The following is a 21,085-nucleotide window of genomic DNA, read 5'->3' as shown; positions in this document are numbered from 1 at the left end:
ACTTATAATCAGTGACATTAAATTGTTACATGTTAAGCTTTGAATTCAATTATGAGCACTTTTCTGAATCATTTTGATTCAACTCAACTTTAATTATATAGCGCTTTTTACAATTTCCATTGTTACAAAGCAGCTGTACATGAGACACATTGAATACAAGAATAACAACTAAAGGCATATACCTGAAAAACAAGAAAAAGGTGAAAACAACAAAAGACAGACACACAAATGCTCCACACACACAATATGTCATTAACTCATCTACTGCACTGTAACTTTAATACCGGCATTAACTCATCTACTGCACTGTAACTTTAATAACGGCATTAACTCATCTACTGCACTGTAACTTTAATAACTGCATTAACTCATCTACTGCACTGTAACTTAAATAACTGCATTAACTCATCTACTTCACTGTAACCTTAATGACTGCATTAACTCATCTACTGCACTGTAACTTCAATAACTGCACTAACTCAGCTACTGCACTGTAACTTCAATAACTGCACTAACTCAGCTACTGCACTCTAACTCATCTATTGCATTGCATCTATCGCATAACTAACTGCATCTACTCATCTATTGCACTATAGCTTCAATATCTGCACTAACTCATCTACTGCACTGTAACTGTATATCTGCATCTACTCATGTATTGCACCGTACCTTTAATAACCACATTAACTCATCTACTGCACTGTAACTTTAATAGCTAATGTCTGTAATTAATGCACACTCAAGTCACTTGCACTATTGTATAGTCTATATTGTTATCTGTTCATAACCTCCTGTACACTAATGTTCACAGTATATAGCCTTCTGTATATATTGTTCATAGTACATACCGATTGTCATATTTTTATAGTACATGCCCATCGTAAATTATTTTCCTAATATTGTATTCTGTATTTATTCACACTGTATATCTGCACTTGCTAATTGCACTTCTGGTTAGACCTAAACTACATTTCGTTACACTGTACTTGTATATGTGTAATGACAATAAAGTTGAATCTAATCTAATCTAATATGCATACATACTTACACACATTGACATAGACGCACACACGCAAACACACTCGCACACACGCACATTGAAAGCGCTCAAAGGAGAGAGAACCACAGGTCAAATATTAAACGGACTATAAATTATTATATGCAATATTAATTATGTCTAAATTCTAAAGCAGCCCCCCTGGCCCGGCAAATAGTGCAAAACAATATGTAAACGGTGGCGAGGAACCCAAAACTCCAATCGAGAAAAAAAACCTTGGGACAACCCAGGCCCAACCAGGGGATTCCAGTTCCCCTCTGGCAAAAGCTGCTGCCTCAGCACAAGCTCAACAGTGCTTGCACAACAAGGCAAAATTAAATATATATAAACTTACTAATAAGGTAAATTATAGATTTAAGATTATCATTAACAATCTAATAGCATTTGAAGTGTTGTAGAAAAATCGTGTCAAGTTGCCGTGTCCTTTATCCAGCTCTATCATCTCAGCTCTTGTTAGGTCACCGCTTCCCATTCTCAGCTCTGCCATCAGGTCTGAGCATGAACTGCATCCTGCGGTAACGTTGGAACAAAGAGACAAGACTGGCTGAGAGTAGAGTACTGTTCTGCACTCTTTGATGCAACAAGTACATCATTTGTTGTTGGATGTGTTCCTGGTTCCGGTTGATCTAAATAATGCAGCCTAAATCCTCTGAGGAATAATATTCTGGAAGTGTAGTGTATGCAAGATTAAAAAAATGTGTCTTTAGTCTAGATTTAAACTGACAGAGTGTGTCTGCCTCCCAAACAGTGCAGGGAAGAATATTCCAAAGTTTAGGCGCTAGATAAGAAAAGGATCTATCACCTGCACTTGATTTTGAAATTCTAGGTATTACCAACTGACAGGACGCCTGAGAGCGTAATGCACATGGAGGATTATAATACAATAGAAATTCATTCAAAAACTGCGGCGCTAGACCATGTAGGGCTTTATAGGTAATAAGCAAGATCTTAAAGTTAATGCGATGCTTTATAGGTAACCAGTGCAAGGTTGACAGAACAGGGGTTATATGCTCATACTTTTTTGTAAGTGTAAGAACTCGAGCTGCCGCGTTTTGAACCAGTTGCAGTTTTTGTAATAGGCCTGCAGGGAAACTACCTAAAAGTGCATTACAGTAATCTGGTCTTGATGTCATGAATGCATGAATTAATTTCTCTGCATCTAACAGTGACAGCATATGACGTAGTTTAGATATATTCTTAAAATGGAAAAATGCGTTGTCGACATGGCTCTCAAATGACAGATTACTATCGAATACAACGCTAAGATTCTTAGCTGACGACGAAGATTCTATGGAGCATCCGTCAATAGTTAATAGTTAATTCCATGTCGCTTTATTATATCTCCTAGAGGTAGCATATATAATGCGAAGAGCAGGGGCCCTTAGACTGAGCCCTGTGGTACAGCGCACTGGACTTGCGAATTGTGGGACACATCATTGTTTATTGCTACAAATTGAAAATGGTCAGATAAATAAGACTTAAACCATTTCAATGCTATTCCATTAATGCCGACGTACTTTTCGAGTCTGTGTTGGAGTATGCTGTGGTCAATGGTGTCAAATGCAGCACTAAGGTCTAGCAGCACCAATAACGAAATACAGCCACGGTCAGACGCTAAAAGCAGATAATTTGAAACTCTGATCAAAGCAGTCTCTGTACTGTGACATGCTCGAAGTCCAGACTGGAATTCTTCATTAATGTCATTCCTTTGGAGGAAGGAGCATAACTGAGTTGAAACTACTTTTTCAAGAACTTTAGATATAAAAGGAAAATTCAATATAGGTGTGGCGAGGTTGGCCTGGTTCAGCACGGTCTGTGCGGAGAGGGAGTGTAGGGAGAAAGACGTTGAGTAGGCAGATCAACGGCTTAGTGAAAACACCTGCTTCTCGTTCTAGTAATTGGCGAGGAGACGCTTTAAAACCCAACGGCGGATCTGGAAGAGGAGAGAGAGACCGGCTGGGAAGACGAGTGTGTGCCAGACAAGAGAGACGTTGCGTCCAAGGAAATTACCTGAAAGAATCTTAGATCCATAAGGATCGTATGGGACTTTGATTTTGGAAGGCGGAAGTGTGAAACCCGGAAGTATTATTTAATAAAGATTCTTACCATTTTCCCAGCCACGCCGACCCCGACTCCTTTCTTCCTCAAACTCATGAACCTTGTTACAATATGCCTGTAATTCCCTAGTTCTATTGGGTCGAGTTTGGGTTTTTGACAAGGGGCCTTATAACAGCCACCTTAAATGCTTTAGGCACATGTCCTAATGTCAGAGATGAGTCAATAATACTAAGAAGAGGATCTATAATTTCCAGGAGCATTTCTTTCAGTAGTTTTGTAGGTATAGGGTCTAGCACGCATGTTGTTGATTTGGATGATCTAATGATTTTAGACAGGTCATCGTGATCTACTGTAGAAAATAATTGCAATTTCTCCTTAGGGGTGCTGTAGTTAGATTGTTCAGCGGGTTTCACGTCTTGTTGCATTGTTAGAATTTTTTCTCTAATATCTTGGATTTTACTAGTGAAGTAGTTCATAAATTCATCACCGTTATGCTGATAATCAGAATCTGAAGTCCCTGACAACTTATTTTTTGTTAATTTAGCCACGGTGTTAAATAAAAACCTAGGGTTGTGATGGTTTTCTTCTATTAGTGATGAAAAGTAGGCGGATCTAGACGTTTTTATGGCATTCCTGAATTTTCGAGTACTATCCTTCCATGCTATACGAAATACCTCTAACTTAGTTTTCTTAAAGTTCTGCTCCATTTTACGGGACGCTTTCTTTATAGCCTGAGTGTGTTCATTATACCACGGTGTTGGGATGCCATTTTTAATCTTTTAAACGCAGAGGAGCAACTGTGTCTAGTGTTTCCGTGAAAGAAATTTTTTAATTTTCAATAGTAATGTCAAGATCGTCATCGTTTTTACTCATGCTAGATATTTGAGACAATTCAGGCAGATTGTCGAGAAACGCATCTTTGGTAGTTATATGGTACCATATTTGTAACAAGGAGTTTGATTTGCAGCCGTAGGCCAGTGAAGCAAACTTAATATCATATAATGATCCGAAATGTCTTCACTCTTCTGAATGATTTTAACATCGTCCACATTTATACCGTAAGATAGTATCAAATATAAACTATGATGTTTATGAAGGTAAGTGGGTCCTGACACATGTTGACTAACGCCCATGGAGTTAAGAGTGTCTTTGAAAGCCATTCCCAAGCCATCTGTATCATTATCTACATGGATGTTAAAGTCACCAACTACAAGGACTCTATCTGCGGCCAGTACTAGTTCTGATAAGAACCCACCAAATTCTTTAATAAAATCTGTGTGGTGCCCTGGAGGCCTATATACAATAGCTAGAATACATTTTTAAAATGTTTTGTCCTTAGTATTAGGTGTTGATACAAAAAGTACCATGACTTCAAAAGAATTGTATTAAGAAATTAGACTTCTGAGAAGTGATAAAAGAATTATTGTGAAGTGCAGCGACACCTCCCCCTCTACCTTTTAGACGAGGCTCGTGTTTATAGTAATAATCTTGGGGAACGGATTCCATTAGAGTAATATAATCATCTGGCTTTAGCCTGTTTCTGTCAAATAGAGCATGTCTATTTTATGATCGTTAACAAAAAGTGCTTTATTTGAGTGAGATCTAATATTAAGCAATCCGAGTCGTAACAGTTGATTATCTGTATTTTGTTCATGTTTGATTTGTTTAACGTTTATTAAATTACTTTCAAGAGGTTTACGCATTATTTTATGTTTGCTAATCCGGGGGACACAGTCTCAATTTTATGTTGTTTGTGAGAAGGGATTATTACATGTTGTATATTTTGTGTATTCTGTAATGTGAGACGACAAGCAGACAGTTGGTTAAGCCATTCTGTCTCCTTCCTGACCTGGGCCCCAGGTAGTCAGCCTTTAGCATTATTAAGACTGTGTGCCAAATTTCTAGAGAGGAGGGATACCCCATCCCAGGAGGGATGGAGACCATCTCGTTTCAACAGGTCAGGTCTGCCCTCAAAACTCTTCCAGTTATTTATAAAATCTATATTATTCTGCAGGCACCACTCAGACAACCAGCCATTTAGTGATGATAATCTGCTATAAATCTCATCATCATGGTAAACAGTGAGGGGGCCAGAGAATATTACAGTGTCTGACCTCTTTAATATTATCTTTAGTGATCATTTGTGCCGATGTGAATAACAATCTTACTGAATTTAACTTATCTTACTGAATCTTAGTGAATTCAACATTAGAAGTGTAAAACTCAATAAGACATTTGGGATTGAAAGCATCCTAAACACTTATAAATATAGAATTTAGAATAGAATATAGAATAGAAAAAGAAAACTTAACATTTTGGACTTCGAATGGAAACATTCCAGCACACTCTTCATCACTTGAATTCAATATCAATCCAAAACGTAATTAAAACAATAAATAACAAATAATACCTCATAAACCTGAACACCACACAATGTATATAATTGTTCTTTTTATAGTCCTCTACTGAGGTAGAATTTATATAAAAATGTATCGGATATTAAACTGAAACTGTTGCTTGACCTTGATGTAGTTTTGGATATTTTAAATCTTTGCTAATCTTGATGGTGTCTTTGCTTTCTTGCACACAGCCAATGGACTGTATTAAATGCACAAAGAGTGAGAGAAACCCCCAGTGCTGGTTGACCTCAGAGGTCGAGGCTTTGTCCATTCTGTTCCACCCTGCTAACAAAAACTTCAGAGGGTCACATTCTTTCCCCCCACCCCCAGACCGCCGGATATTCAGCTGTCACGAACAAACCCAGGATATTCCCCTCTCTCACACTTTCCAATACAAAGACTCAATCTGTTTTCTAACTGAGAACCAATGAGTGTGCATTACCTTGAGACTTAACTAGTGGCTTGCAAGAGACCAAACAAGAATCAAAGGTTTCAAAAACCTTTGAAATGTTCTAATTCATTCATCATAAAAGTGCCAAATTCATAGTTGGTGACCCTTTAAAGGTAAAATAAATGTTCACCTATAGTGCATGAGAAATGATTTTTAAAAGCAGAGATTAGGGGGCGCAAGAGTGCTTAGATGGGGTGTTAAAAAAAGTGTAAACTGCCCTTATGTGGTTTGTATTGTATTTGTTTGCATTTTGTGTATCTGAATTTTTAAAACTTATAAATTTTATTATTTATAAGCGCAACACTTTTAGACAGTTTAACTTTATTTCAGCCCATATTCCCAAAACAAATACAAAACAATACAGACGAGACTGAAATATTAAGAATGAATTCAGAGTAAATATTTCTGACCCAACTGCATTTTCTTTTAAATATAAAAAAATTCTTAACTTCCGCAAATCTTCACTGGAATAAACATCAGTCAATCATGCAATCAATTTATACAAATGAGTGTTTATTAGTTGATTCAGCTGTTAAACATAAAGTCATTATGTTGTATAGAGCTATTGTGTTCATTTGTTTTAAAACCCGCTGAATGTGCGTGTATTTGGCGTTTAGAAAGAGTTAATCATACAGGGCGAATAGACTGAATGTTGGGATTTTCAGCTAGCCAGTCCATAAAGGAGCCGTAGTTTCCTCTCTCCACAATGTACATGCGTCCGCGGTAGTTTGGCTCCTCGTACATGACCCATCTAAACAGAGAAAGGGATGTTTATTAAAACCAAAATGAATTTGCCTGTTAAAATACTAACATTGGCATGCAACCGTGAATGCCAAATGCCTGCATCTACGGCAGGCAACACAAGGGAAAACGTGCCAGGTTGCCTACATTTTTTGTAAAATTCTGTAAAATTATGAAAGGTTAAAAACATTAGCACATAACAGCTGTCTGTCATAATCAAATCTACTTCAACAAAACAGGCAGGGTGATCGATGCCATTGCAGCACATCAAGCTTCCTTCCACAAATGTCTGTTTTACTATACCAGTGAGCCCATTTCATAGACTTCCATAGATTTTCTATTTTCTATCCGCTGACCTTCAGAGAAACATGGAAGAAAATCATTTGATTTTAAGTAAAATGTCAATTTGTTTTTTAGCTGAAAGTATCATTTCCTCATAAGTTGGTTGTTTAGATATTTCATTAATGATGTTTGGCCGTCACAAATATAACTAAACATGTAGACACACACGATACATCATCAATATCAGTTCACTTCTGTGATCTACTCTGATGTCAGATGAACCCATCAGATGTGAACCAAAGGGGCTTGAATGACTGCACCCTAAAGCCTTTTTGATATTTGTTGTCATATTTGGCTGTGTAAAACGTACGCTCCATCTCCATAGACTTTTATGGAGTTGAGACTGTTCTTGCCGAATCCAGTGCTCTGGAGGAAAGGACAGTCTTCACACAGTTCAACACACTGACCGGTAAAGTTTTGACTTTCAAAGAGCTCCATCCTGTAGTGCTGTCCATGCTGAGAGAGACAGAATGACAACATGAGAAAATCATTTCTATGGAATAACATAAACATACATTATTGTGGAAAGGGGGGCGTGGTCTAGCGCGGTCTGCGGCAGAGGGGCGTGTCGGGAGTATGACGGTGAGTAAGCAGATCAACGCTAGAGTGAAATCACCTGCTTCTTGTTCTAGTAATTGGCGAGGAGACGCATTTAAGGCACGACAAAGGAGAAGAGAGGAGAGAGAGAAACCAGGCTGGGAAAGCGCACATCGACGGACCGAGAGAGACAAGGTGTCTAGGAGTGTCCGAGACAAAGGAAAGATTCGTCACAACCAAAGAGATTGTGTTATTGAGTGAGCGGGTCTACAACCCGGAAGTATTGTAGTAAATAAAAACGATTCTTACGCTTTCCCAGCGACGCCGACTCCGCCTCCTTTCTTCCTCAAGCCTGAACTTTGTTACAATTATATACTTTCCCTGCAGTATGTATGAAAATATGTAACTTTTGCAAACAACAGATTGCTTTCTTTTTATAAATACAGTTGAAAGAAAAAGTATGTGAACCCTTTGGGCTTACTTGGATTTCTTTATAAATTGGTCATAAAATGTGTTAGGATCTTCATCTAAGTCACAACAATAGAGAAACACCGTCTGCTTAAACTAATACCGCACAAACATTATACGTTTTCATGTTTTTATTGAACACAACATATAAACATTCATAGTGGAGGGTGGAAAAAGTATGTGAACCTTTGGGTTTAATAACTGGTTGACCCTCCTTTGGCAGCAATAACCTCAACCAAACGTTTCCTATAGTTGCAGATCAGAACTGCACAACGGTCAGGAGAAATTTTGGACCATTCCTCTTTACAAAAGTGTTTCAGTTCAGCAATATTCTTGGGATGTCTGGTGTGAGTCGCTCTCTTGAGGTCATGCCACAGCATCTCAATCGGGTTGAGGTCAGGACTCTGACTGGGCGCCTCCAGAAGGCGTATTTTCTTCTGTTGAAGCCATTCTGTTGTTGATTTACTTCTATGCTTTGGGTCGTTGTCCTGTTGCATCGTCCATCCTCTGTTAAGCTTCAGTTGGCGGACAGATGGTCTTAAGTTTTCCTGCAAAATGTCTTGATAAACTTTGGAATTCATTTTTCCATCGATGACAGTAATCTGTCCAGGGCCTGAGGCAGCAAAGCAGCCCCAAACCATGATGCCCCCTCCACCATATTTCACAGTTGGGATGAGGTTTTGATGTTGGTGTGCTGTGCCTTTTGTTCTCCACACATAGCGTTGTGTGTTCGTTCCAAACAACTCAATTTTACTTTCATCTGTCCACAGAATGTTTTGCCAGTAGTGCTGTGGAACATCCAGGTGCTCTTTTGCAAACTTCAAACGTGCTACAATGTTTTTTTTGGACTGCAATGGCTTCCTCCGTGGTGTCCTCCCATTAAGTCCATTCTTGTTTAATGTTTTCCTTATTGTAGATTTGTCAACAAAAATGTTAGCATGTGCCAGAGATTTCTGTAAGTGTTTAGCTGACACTCTAGGATTCTTCTTCACCTCATTGAGCATTCTGCGCTGTGCTCTTGCAGTCATCTTTACAGGACGACCACGCCTAGGGAGTGTAGCAACAGTGCTGAACTTTCTCCATTTGTAGACAATCTGTCTTACCGTGGACACATGGACATCAAGGCTTTTAGATATACTTTTGTAGCCCTTTCCAGCTTTATGTAAGTCAACAATTCTTGATCGTAGGTCTTCTGAGAGCTCTTTTGTGCGAGGCATGGTTCACATCAGACAACGCTTCTTCAGAACAGCAAACTCAAAACTGGTGTGTGTTTTTTGTTGGACAGGCCAGCTTTAATCAACACATCCAATCTCATCACATTGATTGGACCCCAGGTTGGCTGACTCCTGGCTCCAATTAGCTCTTGGAGAAGTCATTAGCCTAGGGTTTCACATACTTTTCCACCCTGCACTATGAATGTTCACATGTTGTGTTCAATAAAAACATGAAAACGTATAATGTTTGTGCGGTATTAGTTTAAGCAGACTGTGTTTCTCTATTGTTGTGACTTAGATGAAGATCAGAACACATTTTATGACCAATTTATGAAGAAATCCAAGTAAGCCCGAAGGGTTCACATACTTTTTCTTTCAACTGTAGCTCCCTATCTTTTGCAGTATGAACCATGCAACTTTTTATCCTCACCATTTTGATTGGCTTGCAGGAGCCCATGTTATCATTGTGGGCGTTCCAACGTTGGAAGTCGGGATACTCTCCTTTCTCCAGCATGTACTGCTGTCCCTTGAAATCTGGATGGTCGAAACACACCCAGGCCCCGCTCTCCACACGAACGGAGTTCACCCTGTTCATAAAGCCACGGTCCTGGAAGTTCTCAGAGTCTCCAAACACCACCACCCTTCTGCCCATGAAACACTTGCCCTCGAAGAAGACTATCTGAGAGGAGGTTGAGAATTAGGTTATGCTCGTGATGGACTGAAGCTTTCGTGTCAAGAGATCGGTGTGAGATTCATGAATCGGTATCAGTAAAGATAAGAAGAGCAATAAATTAACATTTTTTTTATCAGTACAGATTGCATTGATCAGTGTATACATTTTTTGTGATAGGTCTATATTAATACATTCTCATGAAATAAAATCGTATCTAAAACAAAAATTCTCCAAAAAAACTTGTTGAAGACCCAGGTTATCAAAATTTTATCACATTTTGGTGACATTGGGTCCAAAACTTTAAACAAATAGTGCACGAATAAACACATAGTTTGGATAATGTAAAAAAACAAATGTAAAAAAAATATATATAACGTAAAATAAATATAACGTAAAATATTTATGGGATAAAATGATAAAAGAATATCTATTAAATTGTTTTCCCCATTTTTTGTTTGTAAATTTATTTTCTTTTACTGTAATTTCAGGGTTTTATGCAAAAATACATTAAAAAAATCTGTGAAAAAAACAGTAAAATATTATGAAATAAAACATTTGTTGTCTTTTTCTGTAATTTTATGTTTTTTGACTATTTCAAAAATACATACAAAATCGGTGAAAATAACAGTAAATGTAATCAAATAAAACATTTGTTGACTTTTTCTGAACTTTTCTTTGAACTTTTTCTGTAATTTTATGTTTTTTGACTATTTCAAAAATACTTAAACAATCTGTGGAAATAAACATTAAATGTTATCAAATAAAACTTTTTAAATGGAAAAGCTGAAAAAAAATACTCAGACAGTCTGAAATATGTGAGTTAAGATATGTAAAGTCAACATAAAATCAAATTCAAATCATTTTCTTATTTATTAATACACATCTTTCATTGTGCACAGTTAATCATAGCATTTTACATATTACTTTTATTAATTCCCTATAAATCACATCAAGTTCTGCTCCACATCTTATTCTGGTTTACTACTTAGTTATAAATCTAGTTTTAGAGTAAACGTTTATTTAATGTTAATATAATCATTAACTCTCCCCGTGCCTCGGGGGTTTCCTCCGGGTACTCCGGTTTCCTCCCCTGGTCCAAAGACATGCATGGTAGGTTGATTGGCATCTCTGGAAAAATTGTCCGTAGGGTGTGAGTGCGTGAGTGAGTGAATGAGTGAGTGTGTGTGCCCTGCGATGGGTTGGCACTCCATCCGGGGTGTATCCTGCCTTGATGCCCGATGACTCCTGAGATAGGAGCAGGCTCCCCGTGACCCGAGGTAGTTCGGATAAGCGGTAGAAAATGGATGGATGGAATAATCATTAACATAAAAGCAAATAAGTGACCAAGAAGAAAACTGCATTAATGTTGATTCAATGTATCTTTCTGATTTAGGTCTCTTCAGGCGTTTTGTTCTCAAATAGAATATTTAGATGTATAATACATAAATAATCAGCCATATGCAATTACTTAAAACATTACTGTAACATAGTGCTTATTTTGTGCTTTTTTTCTTGTAAGGTGAGGAAAACACAGCCAAATTACACATTTACAATACTCACCTTCCCTGAATACTGTGACATTTCTCCCCTGTCTGGATCTAAATAACTATCCACTGATATGAGAATGACAGCAACCAGAGAGAAAAACCCGGACCGTCTGATATTTATGAGCTATATGCTATAAAGTGTTATCGCAAGGTTTTGCCCACAAAAAAACTCACAATGGAGAGCTTAGGCCTTTTTGCATCATTGACACATTCTCAAACAGTGGCTCTGCTGATATTGGAGTTCAGGGGGGTGAGAATTCTTTGTGTTCCAGCTTAGATTTACAGTCCAGAATCAAACTCACTGTTTGGGTGTGAGCACAGCTGCTGGCAGACAGTCAAAAGAAAGTCAAAACAAAACAGATTAGAAACCAGACACATGAGAAAAGGTGGACCGGCAGACTGATTGATAGCTGCAAGAATATAAACAATATCTGTCCACCTATTTATCTGTCCGTCCGTCGATATATGGATGGTTAGATGGATGGATGGATGGATGGATGATAGATAAATAGATACATAAATGAAAGTCATATTCCCATCCCTATCTAGAGATTACACCAGCTCCAGTTGAACATCCTCCTGCGAGAGACTGCGGACTGACTGACCATCCCAGCTCAGACAATTCCATCACCACTCCGGAGCATAGTAAGTCACATTAATGCTAAATGTACAATGATTAGTATTAAATGCAAAACTTAAATCACATGACAGTAGTTTGAAGTTATAGCAGAACTCAGTTTTTTTTAATTATGCCATTATTTTTTCCCTGCTCATAACATTCCTCTGTTGCCTGATATCGATAAAAAAATAAAAATAAGACCAAATTAGACCCAAACAGTTTCAACATATGAAACTTCCCAAATCGCAACTTATAAACCCTCCATATTCTTCATAAACCTACCTAAGCCAGGCCCACCTGGCTGAGACTGGTCCCCCAAGTATTTTTTTCCTTTAATTATTTATCTTTGGAGTTTGGGTTCCTTGCCACGGGGCATTGTTGGCTGAGTTGCTCAATGGGAGACTGCATTTATTAGATATTATTTACTAGAATGATCTTGCTTGTTCTATAAACACTGTGCTGTGTTTTACGTTTTTCTCATGTAAAGCTGCTTTGGAACAATCCACATTGTGAAAAGCGATATATAAATAAAATTGAATTAAATAGATAGATACTGTAGATCTGTGTATCTGTCTGTCAGCATTTCTAAATACATCGTATCAGCCAGTCAGTCTATCTATATATCCTGTCTGTCTGCCTGTGCATCCTGTCCTTCCTCCCTGCCTGTCTGACTATTACATTTTTATCATGTTGTTGAGTTGTGCTGTTGCACAAAGTACTCCATGTAGACCATTCACATTTTTTAAACCTTGGCTGTTGACAGAGAGAAAGAGACGGGTTAGAGGGTTATTTAAAGAAAGAGCCATTAGCAGTTGAGCATCATTACACAAAACTGCCTGGCCATATAACACCACACTTTATGTAATTGCATGCTAGATCTTACAGACTAGATCAGGCCCAGGTAGGAGTTGTTGGTTCTGGAGAGACAGTGTACTGATTACTGAGCCCCATCAGAGGTGTACAAAAACAGTACTTTATGGACTTTATGGACAACTTTATAAAAGACTGCAAAAGAATTCTTGCCAACCCACACATGCACACAAAGTTTCAAATGGAAAGTTGGGAAATACTGTACAATGTGCTTGTGCTATGACCATTAGCTAAGTGGTGCTGCATGTATGATCGGCTTGGTCTGTATACAAAACAAGAGAGAGAGAAAGAGAGAGAGAGAGAGAGAGAGAGAGAGAGAGAGAGAGAGAGAGGAGGTGATAAGAAGCTTGTGGAGTAAAGGTGGGGTTTTAAATACATAAAGGTACTCGCAGATTCACTCAGTCTCATCACAGCTCAGCAGTAAAGAGGTAAGATACAACAATGAATTTACTATTTCATTTACAAGACTTAACATGTATTCTGTGTATGTAATAATGTTCATGTATTAATCTGTTGCTATACTACACAGATATACAGAAATCTTGACTTTTAGATTGTTGAGCTGCTTTGAATATATTTATTCTGAGAAGGTTTTATTTCTGGATTTGGTTTATGATGCATTTTTTTTGGTCATGTTTCCAGTAAAAAATGTTCCACTAAATGTTCTTGTTTTCAAACAAGAAGACAAATGACATCTTGTTTAAATATTAGACCACTGTACTCAGAGACTTACTTGTTTTCGCCGTATATCAGAGAAAGAGTTTTTTTAATGCTTTCATTAAAAGTGAATTTTTTGTTGTGTTAAATCTCTTTCGCAGAAAGATGAAGGTCCTTGTGTTTGCTGTTGTTATCGGGGTGCTTGTGTCAGGCAGTAAGTTTACTTATTGATTTCCTGTCATAAAACGGACGTCATGACGCAACTCTGGCAAACAGACATGTGTTGAAATATACTGCACATACATGTGAACGAGAACAAAGGAAATTAAAACAAGATAACTTACTGAGTAATACAAAATAGGTGTAACCCAGTGAGCAAAGACACATTGCGTATGCCATCAGCCATTGGAGAGATGTTTGTTTAAGCATAAAGTCAACATAAATGCTCATAAATGTGTGTTTTAAGGCAGGGCCCTGGACTGCTATCATTGTGTCCCGGCTAAAGCAGGCGGACCTTGTGAGGTCACCCAGGTCACCTGCCCACCGGGGAAAGACGCATGTTCGGCTGCTAGGTTCCTCAGAAAACCATGTGAGTGCTTTTCGAACAAAATAAAATATGTATGTTATATTATGTCTTGCCTTGATTTCATTTAGTGTTGTCCATAAAGTCTCATATCTACATCTTCTTGATCCCATTAATAGAAAGTGTGTGTAATTTTGTTTGAAACAGATGGACATTTCCAGAAGTGCATGCCCTTTGCAGACTGTGAGATGGTTAAGCTGAACGCCTACATCAACATTAAGTGCTGCCAGAAAGACTTCTGTAACACGTTTGACTAAAACGCAATTGATCAGGCAGATTTATAAATTATATAAAATGTCTTATTAATGGCATAAATTATACCGATTTGTGGATCTTGGTTGGGCATTCATTTTTCAAGCTTAAAGTCCCAGTGAAATAAAAAATTGACAATTCTTATTTTTTATGAAATATTTTAGTGTGTAGAGTAACTTATCAATGTGGGGCAGTTTCTTTTTCAAATTCATCTATCCTCATTATCTTGAGTTAAAATGTAAAAAGGCACTTCCGCCCTGAAATGAATCCTTTTAAAATGACGTCAAGTACACGGCTTGGCCGGAGCATCCATTAACTCCTCCCCTTCAACTGTCAGTCTGCTGCTAGTTTCATTTCAAAATCGAGGCAACAGCTGTTTTTACACATCCAATCAATTTGCAGTGAACAACGCAAGCCACGCTCACTGATTTTCTCACTTAAATTCCTTTTCAGTCAGAAATGTGTCAGAATACGGAAGAAAAGCGATCCCAACTTCTACATTCACGGGGACTTTAATGTAAAAAGCAAGATTGCAGCCTGCCTGATGATGGTCATTGACACTGCTTACTGTACAATAAAATCTGCATACTAGCATTTGCATAATGCATATCGATGTTGACCGCACTTAAAAACAACACAGTAGCTAAATATTATTTTTGTTTATCGTCTAATGAACATTCACCTTCACATTTTCGGGTTTCTCAGCAACGGGTAAACTTCTATAGCTCTGAATGGGAGACTACCACAAATATATTTTTAGCAACAGAAAAACTAAACAATAGGGTTTTCAATACTTTCAACAAAATAAAAAAACTGAGTCTGATTATGGCAGTCAAAAAAGAGATTGATGATAAATTCACTGTGACTTCCATTGATGCTGTAAAAGAAAAACCCTCGGATTAGCATTAACTACACTGTAAAAAAAATCCTGTAAAATTTACAGTAAACTACTGGCAGCAGGGTTGCCAGCCAGTTACTGTAAATTGTACAGCCACAGTACTGTAATTTAATTTACAGCCATTTACTGTAATTGCAGAATACAGGAAAAACTGTAATTTTGAATAGCAACAGTATAATGCTGTATTTTTTACAGCAAATTGCTTGATTTTAATTTACTTTATTTAGAAGAAATACATAAATCACTGTATATCCAGTATGTTTTGCATACTGGATATACAGTGTTTATTTTTTTTTAATTGATACAAAAATACATTACAGACAAATTGTGTACGTTGTTGTACATGAAATAATTTTATTCAGTAAGAACTTCATAGTATCCAACATGGCTCTTTAAACACTCATGTTTAAACAACACGTTAACCAACATTACCATCATGAAACAACATTGCAAAACAAGGCCCAAGTGAGTCTGTAAAACGGTCCACATCTTGATCCATCAGAGCACAACAAGTAGCTGGAACTATGGAAACGAAACAAGAGAATAATGTTAGATATTCAATTTATAGTCAGAGAAAAACAGAGGACAACATCTACAGTCAGAGAATAATAAAATGATGTAATTCAATGATGAGATCTGTGTGTGTGTGTGTGTGTGTGCGTGTGTGTCTCTGTGTGTGTGTGTGTGTGTGTGTGCTTCTTACTTTTCATCGATTACACTGAATATTCATCATTGTGTTTAGAAGAGCGGCGACATGTGGGTTCACTGCAACCTGTTTCTTCTGTATCCTGGCATTTTAGATGACGCTGCTTGTTCCACTCTCTGGATTAATATCTACAAAGAGTCAGGAAAAACTAAATGTTATATATTAAATGTACAAAATATATTATATTAAAACACATGAATTAAATCATCAGCTTGCTAGTGTTAAATAGGGGAGACTTCTAAATAATTTGCCCAAAAAAATTGCATCTCTCGTTGAGAAATATTGTTTTAAAGGTCTTAACAGGTATATAACATTAACATATCTATAAAATGCAGGTAAGGAAGTTGTTCAATTAATACCTTTCATTGGACTCCAAGTACATGCTGCCCCATCCTGGTACTCAAGCCTGAATATGTAACATGCTATGAACAGAGTGGGAAGGCCAGACATGAAGCTGTGCTGAGCACCGTCACACACAACCTAACCTTCAGTAGTCAGCATCCAGTGGCCTGCAAGTGTGTTCTAAAACAAACAATACCACATGTGACAATAGTAATAGTTAATAGTGACTATACAATTATCTTTAAGCATTTTACATTTAAACTACATTTTAGTATAAGTGACTCTACAAACAAACTCTAAGCAAATTAAACAGAGTAACTTACACTTAAAACCGTACTTATACAGAAATGTAATCCAACTAACGTTAGGGATGTCACGGTCAAGAAATTGTCACACTAGTATTTTGTAACGGGTCTCACTCCCACCCTCCAACGGTCCTATTTGGGAGACAGGCCTGCTATACAATGAGGGTGTCGCTAACGTCTTTTGCTCAAGCTCTCAGCTGGCCTCCGATACATAAACTGTATATCTAGATGGTTACGTACATTAATCACTTTACCGGGCTATCCTCCGTGAACATCGACTTACCTCAAGCTATGGTGACTCATTTTAATTTGGGCGCTCGATTTAACGGATGACTGCATTTGCAAATTTGAATTACAACACAAAATAATCACGAGCGAGTGTGGTATCCCAACTGTCGAAGCATGTAACTTTTACCGAGTCTACGGCGGGCGCGATGTTCAACATTAAAAAAACAACCGTCAACTTACTAATACAATGAACTGTAGCTCGTCACATACCGCCTTCACTCCTGGTGTGAACAAAAACTCTAAATAACATGAACAACTTCTGTCCTCAGGTGCTATAGCGACGGAGAATGTTTGAAATCTTACCGCGACGGCGCTGCTGAAACCCCGCAAGACTCCTTCGGTCCCCGCGGATGGAGGTTGAATCCGGGGTTAGCAATATGAACCGCGAATTTAGATACCTCTATATAAAGTTACCAGTATGATAGTTACCAAATATGGAAAAAAAAATACGTAATAAGTTACTTACCACAGGTGTGAATCATTCATTTTGCGCACTACCCCAATCTCGACTGTTGAAGATCATCCCGCCATTGTAGATTTGAAATTTACAGCAATATTCTGTACATTGAGTTAATCCGTCACGTGACCCCAGAATGCATTGCACTTTACAGCAATATTCTGTATTATTTAAAATACAGTCAGCTTCTGTAAAATAACGCTGTAGTTTTTACAGCAATTCGTTACAGTGTATTTGACCATTTAGTTTTTTATATGCAAAATAAATATTGCGTTATCAAAGTATAGAGTTATAAAGTACATCATTTTTTTATACAAATATAAAAAACTTTGGCAACACTTTACAATAAGGTGCTATTTGTTCCGATAAGTTATTGCATTATCTAAAATGAATTAAGGAAGAATACTTATACAGCATTTATTAATGTTAGTTCATGTTAATTTCAGCATTTACTAATACAATATTTAAATTTAACGTTGTGTCTGTTAACATTAAACTCTAAACGTTCACTAATGCATAACGTTATATAAACCAATAGCACCTTATTGTAAAGTGTTACCAAATCTTTGGAGGATTTACGATGCTGATGACTCCTGAACGTGTCATCACAGGTTTGTGAAAAGGTCCATGATAAACTTATTTTGTTGCAATAACATAAAATAAGAAAACAAACAAACATAGAAATTCTCATGTAGGGTTAGGTTTTTTATTTTGTTGTCTATGTGCAAACACAATACATAAACGGACAGGCTATCATCCCAAAGGGAAATCCAACATTCACAGAAAAACCAGTCTTAAACGCTTCAATATTTAAAATAAAGCAAACACAACACATCCAATATTTCTAAGACCCATTAACCATACAAAAATGTGCCCAATACAGACTTAACAAAAGCACCATGCAAGAAAAATGACAACAGACATCATAAAAAACCTTGTGCACATCTACTCGTACTTTCCATTCCATTTTCTACCGCTTATCCGAACTACCTCGGGTCACGGGGCATCTACTCGTACTTTGAATCCAAAATAAGCAAAGAAACCATGAAATTCTGTCTGCAACTTTGGACCTGGTCTGACTGTTCAGACCTGTGACGTGGGTAAATTTGCATTGCTGCTCTGTGATACTCATATTAACTGACCAAATTTTACAAACGTAAGAACTAGGATATATCAAAGCATGCATTTTAAAGTTAGATGTATAATTTTGATGTCATTTCCACTATTAAATATATTACACAGTATTTGGTTTAATTACAACCGAAGTAAATGCAATTAAATTACAGAAAAAATAAGAGTAATCCCTTACTTAACTTTTCAAAGGAAAGTAATTAAATAACATTAACTAATTACCTTTAACTAGTTACACCCAGCACTGGTGACATATGTATAAAATTGCAAGAAGATATTTTGAAGAAGTTTGTAAACATTGCTCCCAAATGAGTTCCAATGTATGGACGTAAAACCACTCAGGCTAATATACACAAGATTTTAGCCCAGATTTTCAGTCTGGACTTGTTGCAGAAAGTATGCAGTCTGCAGATTTGATCAGTAAGTGTGTTTCTATGTGAAACTTTCAATAAGCCTGCAAGTGTGTTCTGTTCAGATTTTAAAAGTCTACTGTCTCTTTGGTTGTCTTGGCAATATGTTTAGGGTCTTTGTCTTGGTAAAATCACATCCACGACCCATCTTCAGTGATCTAGTTAAGGGGAGGAGTTTCTCGTCCAAGATTTGATGGTACACCGGTCCATCCCTAAACCCCTTAATGCAGTGAAGTCATCCTTTACCCGTAGCAGAGAAAAAGCCCTAAAGGGATGGTTTTCTTGGGGTCATAGTCAACATTTCTCTCCCTTCAAACACAGGAGTCAATTTTGGTCTCACATAATTGTCAATCTTCAGATGAGCCAGGTGGACCATCTTGGGCAGAAGGACCTTGCAGGTGCTTCAGGATTTCAATCTATGGTGGCATAGAGTGTTACCAATGGTTTGCTTGCTAACTGTGTTCCCAACTGTCTTGAAATCATTAACAAGCTTCTTCCGTGTAGTTCTGGGCTGACCTTTAACCTTTCTCATGATCATCTTTAGTCCATTGGGGAAATCTTCAGGGAGCTCCAGACCAGTTATATAGTATTTCTTCTATTTCAAAATAATTGCACCAACAGTTGCCTCCTTCTCACCAAGCTTCTGTCTGTAGCCTATTCAAGGTTTGTGCAGGTCTATAATCTCGTCCCTGACATCATTTGAAACCTTTTTGGTCTTGACCATGGTGGTGGAGAGAGTTGGAAGATACAGGTATTTTTGGCAGGCATCCATTACATTTACATTTATGCATTTGGCAGACGCTTTAAAGCGACTTACATTGCACTTTCCTATACATTAGTTTCTAGCTATGTGCAATCCCCTGGGATCGAACACCCACGACCTTGGCGCTGTTAGCGCCTTGCTCTTACCAAAACAGGAAAGCTTTTCTATACATAACAAACCTACTTAGTAGTACTTTCTTAAAGTGACGGGACTAATCTGTGGTCCATATAGGCACATAACCAATCTTTGGAGCCTGGATTCTTGCTGGTTGATAGGAGATCAAATACTTATTTCACTGACTGAAATACAAATCAATTTATAACCTTTATGCAATTTTCCCCCTGATTTTTTGCTCGATATTCGGTTTCTATCAGTTAAGATAAACCTACCATAAAAATGATTGACACTTCATTCATCAAAAAGAGCCAATGTTTTCAGAAAGTAAGTACTGCACAGAAAACAAGTTAACCACTCCCATTTAATCAACACCACCAATGTTTTTACATGTATTTTAGGATCTGTGTAAAAATGATTGTATTTTTCATTACTTTCTTTGCATTCCTTCACATTATGTCATTCCTGAGGCATGTTACATGCATAAATGCAGATTTCCCTGGGGCTTTGTATACAATAACTGGACTTAGACACAACATTGTGACCTAACCAAACAGCTACTGTGTGTTTATATATAGGCTATATATATATATATATATGTACATCTGTTTGTGAAGAGATTCAAGATGTCTGTCCAGTACCTCACATTATTTCTAATTTCCTGTTTATCTACTTTATCCTTCAGAGATTTGCCATGTGTTATCTGTGGGGAGTCAAGTTAATTTTATTTTTATAGTGAATCAAATAAAATAAATGTGGATGATAACTGTAAGTAACTGATGATGTTTTCAGTAGCTCATGTGCTGAAATCAAATACTGTTTACATGAACAGACCCACTGACACTTTGCGTTTTGTCTGTTCTTTTAATTTAAATGTTTGTGTATCACATATAAACTTTTTGTATTAGCAAGTGCTGCTGAGTAACATCATCTCTACTGAATAATATGATTTACAAAATAATCCACCTTGATTTGTGAATTTATACCGACACCTTGTGGCTTCTTTTTGACTTTACAATTTGTTCCAAAACTACATTTTTACAAGTATTTGACCTTCAACCAGAGTAAACCACTAAACCGAAAGTGTAGTGGTAAAATTGGATAAATTAGGATTTAATCTGTATAAAGTATCCTGGGATTAAAGCATATTGCCTTGATTTATGTTCTACTTGCATTTATTATGGGACATAATATTTAGTTGAA

At 37.2% G+C, this 21,085-nt stretch overlaps 2 protein-coding genes and 1 long non-coding RNA gene across 3 annotated transcripts; 1 reads left to right on the top strand and 2 right to left on the bottom strand.

Annotated features, from left to right (window-relative positions):
• Positions 1-6,592: 6,592 nt before the first annotated feature.
• On the bottom strand, positions 6,593-11,521 carry crygn1 (crystallin, gamma N1). The gene is made up of 4 exons (XM_056743007.1): positions 11,501-11,521; positions 9,698-9,946; positions 7,359-7,504; positions 6,593-6,716 (listed from the first exon to the last, which is right to left on the bottom strand). The coding sequence occupies exons 1-4, from the start codon at positions 11,519-11,521 to the stop codon at positions 6,593-6,595; spliced, it is 540 nt and encodes a 179-aa protein (XP_056598985.1).
• A 1,779-nt stretch (positions 11,522-13,300) lies between these two features.
• Positions 13,301-14,612, top strand: ly97.3 (lymphocyte antigen 97, tandem duplicate 3). Its single transcript, XM_056741401.1, has 4 exons — positions 13,301-13,404; positions 13,795-13,847; positions 14,100-14,222; positions 14,364-14,612. Exons 2-4 carry the CDS (start codon positions 13,799-13,801, stop codon positions 14,471-14,473), a joined length of 282 nt encoding a protein of 93 aa, XP_056597379.1. The 5' UTR covers positions 13,301-13,404; positions 13,795-13,798; the 3' UTR covers positions 14,474-14,612.
• A 155-nt stretch (positions 14,613-14,767) lies between these two features.
• Positions 14,768-17,682, bottom strand: LOC130415598 (uncharacterized). The gene is made up of 3 exons (XR_008905944.1): positions 16,432-17,682; positions 16,070-16,200; positions 14,768-15,888 (listed from the first exon to the last, which is right to left on the bottom strand). It is a non-coding gene; the product is annotated as an uncharacterized LOC130415598 (long non-coding RNA).
• Between the last annotated feature and the right edge of the window lie 3,403 nt (positions 17,683-21,085).

The sequence above is a fragment of the Triplophysa dalaica genome, chromosome 3 (genome assembly GCF_015846415.1).
Source record: "Triplophysa dalaica isolate WHDGS20190420 chromosome 3, ASM1584641v1, whole genome shotgun sequence".
In the NCBI taxonomy this organism is placed as follows: Eukaryota; Metazoa; Chordata; class Actinopteri; order Cypriniformes; family Nemacheilidae; genus Triplophysa; species Triplophysa dalaica.
This window is presented reverse-complemented; position numbering and strand designations above follow the sequence as displayed.

Coding starts and splice junctions, on each gene's coding strand:
- crygn1 (XM_056743007.1), bottom strand. CDS start 11,521: ATGTCACAGTATTCAGGGAAG. Junction 9,947..11,500: donor TGTCACAGTATTCAGGGAAG/GTGAGTATTGTA, acceptor ACCTCCTCTCAG/ATAGTCTTCTTCGAGGGCAA. Junction 6,717..7,358: donor AAAGTCTATGGAGATGGAGC/GTACGTTTTACA, acceptor TTCTCTGTTTAG/ATGGGTCATGTACGAGGAGC.
- ly97.3 (XM_056741401.1), top strand. CDS start 13,799: ATGAAGGTCCTTGTGTTTGCTGTTGTTATCGGGGTGCTTGTGTCAGGC. Junction 13,848..14,099: donor CGGGGTGCTTGTGTCAGGCA/GTAAGTTTACTT, acceptor GTGTGTTTTAAG/GCAGGGCCCTGGACTGCTAT. Junction 14,223..14,363: donor TAGGTTCCTCAGAAAACCAT/GTGAGTGCTTTT, acceptor TGTTTGAAACAG/ATGGACATTTCCAGAAGTGC.